The sequence below is a fragment of the Anomaloglossus baeobatrachus genome, chromosome 5 (assembly GCF_048569485.1).
Source record: "Anomaloglossus baeobatrachus isolate aAnoBae1 chromosome 5, aAnoBae1.hap1, whole genome shotgun sequence".
Lineage (NCBI taxonomy): Eukaryota > Metazoa > Chordata > Amphibia > Anura > Aromobatidae > Anomaloglossus > Anomaloglossus baeobatrachus.
Window position 1 is genome coordinate 69,155,523 of NC_134357.1, and position 6,000 is coordinate 69,161,522.

General features: G+C 37.7%; 1 protein-coding gene across 1 annotated transcript in view; it reads left to right on the top strand.

Annotated features, from left to right (window-relative positions):
- Window positions 1-3,954, top strand: part of LOC142312635 (scavenger receptor cysteine-rich domain-containing protein DMBT1-like) — a 35,462-nt gene extending 31,508 nt beyond the window's left edge. The window contains exons 13-14 of the mRNA XM_075351632.1: window positions 557-874; window positions 3,623-3,954. Of these exons, the coding sequence (XP_075207747.1) occupies window positions 557-874; window positions 3,623-3,954 (650 nt within the window). The remainder of the gene's footprint in view (window positions 1-556; window positions 875-3,622) is intronic.
- The last annotated feature ends 2,046 nt before the right edge of the window (window positions 3,955-6,000 follow it).

A 6,000-nucleotide genomic window follows, 5' to 3' on the forward strand; every position in this document is an offset into this window, starting at 1 on the left:
AAAGAGAATATTCAGTTAGAAGAGAATATTCACTCTCTTAATGCATGTATAAGTGAAGGTAAACAGGATATTAGAAGTCTGGAATTCCGATTAAGATGGAAGTTGACCCGTTGACACATTGCACTTTTATTCAATATTTTGTGCAGGTTAGAAAAAAGTGTAGCCAGCCATCTAGAACCTTCATGGCAGTGCATAAAAATTAGTCACTTTTTGGCCCTGTCAGCAAAAATAAGTAAGGCGTCCATGATGTTTTTGAGCCTGAAAAAACTTATACAAGTTATTTTGACTGCATTTATCATCATGTTTTAGTTTTCAGTGAATGCAGCTAATGGTTTCTTATCAAATATATGGACTGCAGACAAATATCACTTGTAATCTTAATGATTTCCCATGGTTTTTCCATGTGTCTATAAAAAGTATTGTCTTTCAGGGTTTTTTTTTTATAAAATGTCCAGAAAAAATAAGATTAAGTTGACTAACCTGTTTGGACTATTTCATTGAGACTATTTAAAGTGTAAAATTTTTGGAAATGACAATTTTCCTATTTTATTTTTAGGTTCAGACATGTCTTTAAGACTGGTAAATGGCAATGGTCAATGTAACGGTCGTGTAGAAATCCTCTATAATGGAGCATGGGGAACTGTGTGTGATGATTATTTTGATTTGAACGCTGCACAAGTTGTATGCAGGCAGTTAAGTTGCGGCAACGCACTTGCAGCTAATGGCAGTGCTGCTTTTGGCCAAGGACAAGGACAAATTGTATTGGATGATGTGCAATGTACCGGCAATGAACAACATGTATGGGACTGTCAACACCAACCATATACAGTACACAACTGTGGCCACAATGAAGATGCTGGAGTTGTCTGCTCAGGTATAGTCAGATAGAAGAAACTCTTTTTAATCATTTGTTATCATTCCATGCTTTATCATAGATGTTAGAGTTCAGGTAGATCATATTTTTAGACTGTCTACAACTTAGGGTACTGTAAACAAAAAATAGATTTTGTAGGGAAGTCCTAGAGGATTACAGGTATATTGGTTTCTGCCCCATCACCACCCAGCTGCTATTATGTTTTATGTGGGATAGGAGGATTACTTTGTGAGGTCATAAATAAGCCAACCATGAAATGATGATAAGTTAAACTTTTTTCAGCGGAAACATACTAACAAAAGACTTAATAAACGTTTAATGTTTTTCACTATGTTTTTTTTTTCAAATTGCATTTACTTTCTATTTTTTTTACTGTCATGTCAATACTATTTTACTAAGGTGACAAAGCACAAGTAAATCTTTTATATACACATGCTCTGTGACAAAGGAATGATTGATGCAGGTCCCACCACAATGATCCACATTTATTTTGAGAATAGGGTCAGACTGCTGTCAATGAAGAGTTTCCAAAATGGGGTCACTTGAGGGGGTTTCTGCTGTTTTGGCATGTCAGGGACTCATCAAATGTGACAATGATGTATACAGTATATTACAGCCAAAATGGTGGTCCTAAATTGAAATAGCACACCTCCCATTTTAAGCCTTGCAAAGTGCCTAAACAGCAGTTATCTACCACAAATTGGGTGTTAGCAAACTCAGGAGAAATTTCACAACCATATGTGGGGTCCACTTTTTCCTTTAAGACTTGGCAAAATGAAAAAATTGAGTATAAAGCAGCATTTTAGTGGGAAAAAATATAATTTTCATTTTCACATCCAATGTTATAAAGCTCTGTAAGGCACCCGTTAGACCTAGATGTTCACAATACCCTTACATGAATTCCTTGAGGGTTGTAGATTCCAATATGGCTTCAATTTTTTTTTATTTTTTTTTGCTGTTTTAGCATATTAGGGGCTCTGAAGATGCAAAATAGCTTCCACAATCTACAGTATTTTAGCCAAAATTGAGCTACAGAACATAAATGCCACTATGTCCCTTCCAAGCAATGCTATGTCTCCAACAGTAGTTTCTGAACAGATTTGGGGTATTGATGTAATCAAAAACATTTCACAACACATTTTTGGTTATTTTTCTGTTCTTAATTCTTGGGAAAATTAAACATTAGAGGCAACAGTAACAATTTGTTGTTTTTCATTTCGACGCCCTAATGTTGTAAACATCTGTGAATGACCTATGTGTTCAATATGCTCAACACACACCTCAGTGATTTCCTTCTTTGGTGTAGTTTTAAAGATTGGTCACTTCTGGTGGTTTCGTCTGTTTTGGTTCCCTAGAGACTCCACAAATGCAACATGCTGTCTGCAGTCTTTCAGTCTATTATATCCAAAATTATCCTCTAAAAAACAAATAGTGCATTTCCTTTCCTTGCCCTGCTTTGCGCCCAAACAGTAGTTTCTGACCACAAATCCAGTATTAACAGACTCAACATAAATTGCACAAAAAATTATGAGGTCCCTTTTCTCCTTCCACTCTTGAAAAATTGAAAAATATGGGACCAAAGTAACATTTTTGTGGAAATAACTAATTTTTTCTTTTAACTTCTTCATTTTAATTTCTTGCAGCACCTGAAGGGATAACTACCTTTTTAAATGTGGTTTTGAGTACTTTCAAAAGTCTGTTAATTAAAATGGGGTCACTTTTGGGCTTTTTTTGAAATGTAGGTCGCTAAAAGTCATTTTAAATTTGAAGTGGTCCACACTGCATAATAAAACATTTTTTGTAACGTTTGTGGCAAAAATAAAAAATTACTGTTAAAAATGTAACCCCACTACATGTTTAACAAAAAAATACAATTCAAAAATGATGCTAATGTAAAGTATATATTTGTCAAATGACCGATACTAATTATTTTAAATGGTATCGAATTAAAATGTAAATTTTTGGCACACCGAAATGCCAAGACTGGACACAGAGTTTCACACATATCTATAGCATATAAAAGTGGAAGTATAAAAGTGGTTCAAGATAAGAATTAAAAATAGCAGCACTCACTGTCTCAAGAGTTAAATTTATTGTGGCAGAAAAGTAGAATGGAAAAGGCGGTGGAGAAAAAAAAGGATGATGGCCATTTTGTGTTACCCACATGCTTCAAAGGTCCTGTGCAGGAGGTTTAAAGAGAATATTCAGTTAGAAGAGAATATTCACTCTCTTAATGCATGTATAAGTGAAGGTAAACAGGATATTAGAAGTCTGGAATTCCGATTAAGATGGAAGTTGACCCGTTGACACATTGCACTTTTATTCAATATTTTGTGCAGGTTAGAAAAAAGTGTAGCCAGCCATCTAGAACCTTCATGACAGTGCATAAAAATTAGTCACTTTTTGGCCCTTTCAGCAAAAATAAGTAAGGCGTCCATGATGTTTTTGAGCCTGAAAAAACTTATACAAGTTATTTTGACTGCATTTATCATCATGTTTTAGTTTTCAGTGAATGCAGCTAATGGTTTCTTATCAAATATATGGACTGCAGACAAATATCACTTGTAATCTTAATGATTTCCCATGGTTTTTCCATGTGTCTATAAAAAGTATTGTCTTTCAGGGTTTTTTTTTATAAAATGTCCAGAAAAAATAAGATTAAGTTGACTAACCTGTTTGGACTATTTCATTGAGACTATTTAAAGTGTAAAATTTTTGGAAATGACAATTTTCCTATTTTATTTTTAGGTTCAGACATGTCTTTAAGACTGGTAAATGGCAATGGTCAATGTAACGGTCGTGTAGAAATCCTCTATAATGGAGCATGGGGAACTGTGTGTGATGATTATTTTGATTTGAACGCTGCACAAGTTGTATGCAGGCAGTTAAGTTGCGGCAACGCACTTGCAGCTAATGGCAGTGCTGCTTTTGGCCAAGGACAAGGACAAATTGTATTGGATGATGTGCAATGTACCGGCAATGAACAACATGTATGGGACTGTCAACACCAACCATATACAGTACACAACTGTGGCCACAATGAAGATGCTGGAGTTGTCTGCTCAGGTATAGTCAGATAGAAGAAACTCTTTTTAATCATTTGTATTATTCCATGCTTTATCATAGATGTTAGAGTTCAGGTAGATCATATTTTTAGACTGTCTACAACTTAGGGTACTGTAAAAAAAAAATAGATTTTGTAGGGAAGTCCTAGAGGATTACAGGTATATTGGTTTCTGCCCCATCACCACCCATCAGCACCCAGCTGCTATTATGTTTTATGTGGGATAGGAGGATTACTTTGTGAGGTCATTAATACCCCAACCATGAAATGATTATAAGTTAAACCTTTTTTTAGCGGAAACATACTAACAAAAGTCTTAATAAACGTTTAATATTTTTCACTATGTTTTTTTTTTCAACTTGTATTTACTTTCTAGTTGTTTTACTGTCATGTCAATACTACTTTACTAAGGTGACAAAGCACAAGTAAATCTCATATATACACATGCTCTGTGACAAAGGAATGATTGATGCAGGTCCCACCACAATTATCCAAATTTATTTTGAGAATAGGGTCAGACTGTTGTCAATGGAGATTTTCCAAAATGGGGTCACTTGTGGGGGTTTCTGCTGATTTCGCATGTCAGGGACTCTTCAAATGTGACAATGATGTATACAGTATATTACAGCCAAAATGGTGGTCCTAAATTGAAATAGCACACCTCCCATTTTATGCCTTGCAAAGTGCCTAAACAGCAGTTTCCTACCATAAATTGGGTGTTAGCAAACTCAGGAGAAATTTCACAACCATTTGTGTGGTCCACTTTTTCTTTTAAGACTTGGCAAAATGAAAAACTTGAGTATAAAGCAGCATTTTAGTGGGAAAAAATATAATTTTAATTTTCACATCCAATGTTATAAAGCTCTGTAAAGACCCCGTTGGACCTAGATGTTCACAATACCTATACATGAATTCCTTGAGCATTGTAGATTCCAATATGGCTTCAATTTTTTTTTCTTTTCTTTTTTTTTCCTGTTTTAGCATATTAGGGGCTCTGAAGATGCAAAATAGCTTCCACAATCTACAGTATTTTAGCCAAAATTGAGCTACAGAATATAAATGCCACTATGTCTCTTCCAAGCAATGCTATGTGTCTAACAGTAGTTTCTGAACAGATTTGGAGTAATGATATAATCAAAAACATTTCACAACAAATTTTTTGGTTATTTTTCTGTTCTTAATTCTTGGGAAAATTAAACATTAGAGGCCACAGTAACAATTTGTTGTTTTTCAATTCGACGCCCCAATGTTGCAAACATCTAAGAATCACCTATGTGTTCAATATGCTCAACACACACCTCAATGATTTCCTTCTGTGATGTAGTTTTAATCCCTTCACGACCATGGACGGAAAGATCCGTCATGGTGCCCTGGGCCTTAACGACCAAGGACGGATCTTTTCGTCATGGCGTAATCGCGGCACCGGAGCCTCCGGTGACTGCAAAAAGTTAGCATAAACCACAGATTCGAGGAGGAGGGGACCTGTACCTGACCTCAGGAGGGGTGGTGCCTCCTCCCCGGACCTACGGAGGCTGTGATTGGCTGACGAACGCTGCTCAACCAATCACAGCCACTGTAATGTTCCAGCCATTTAAAATGACTGAAACATTGAAATCCAGCCCTGGCCAGTGCAGCTATAGCAGTGGCCATTTGCTGGAGCTGGGTGACCTCACTGGATCACCCTCTCCCAGCTCCAGTAGCTCTGATTGGAGAGATCGGCCTTGTGACCGCTCTCTCCAATCACAGTTGACCTGTTGCCGGTGACCGCCCCATCAACTTCACTTCCTTGTCGGCCCTGCAGCACACCAGCACAGTGAGTGTATACAGTGCAATGGCAGGGCGACAAGATCCGGTCCCATGCTGTTATGTGACCGGAGCATGGGACCCGGAAGTTGCCGCGCTGCCATTGCACTGTATGAAACCGGCCTCCCGATCCGCCGCCGCCGCTGCCCTCTGCGATCTGCCACCCGCACCCCCACCCCTCGAATATGCTGCCCGCACCCTCACCCCCACACCTCCCGATCCGCCGCTGCCCTCCGCGATCTGCCACCCGATCTGCTGC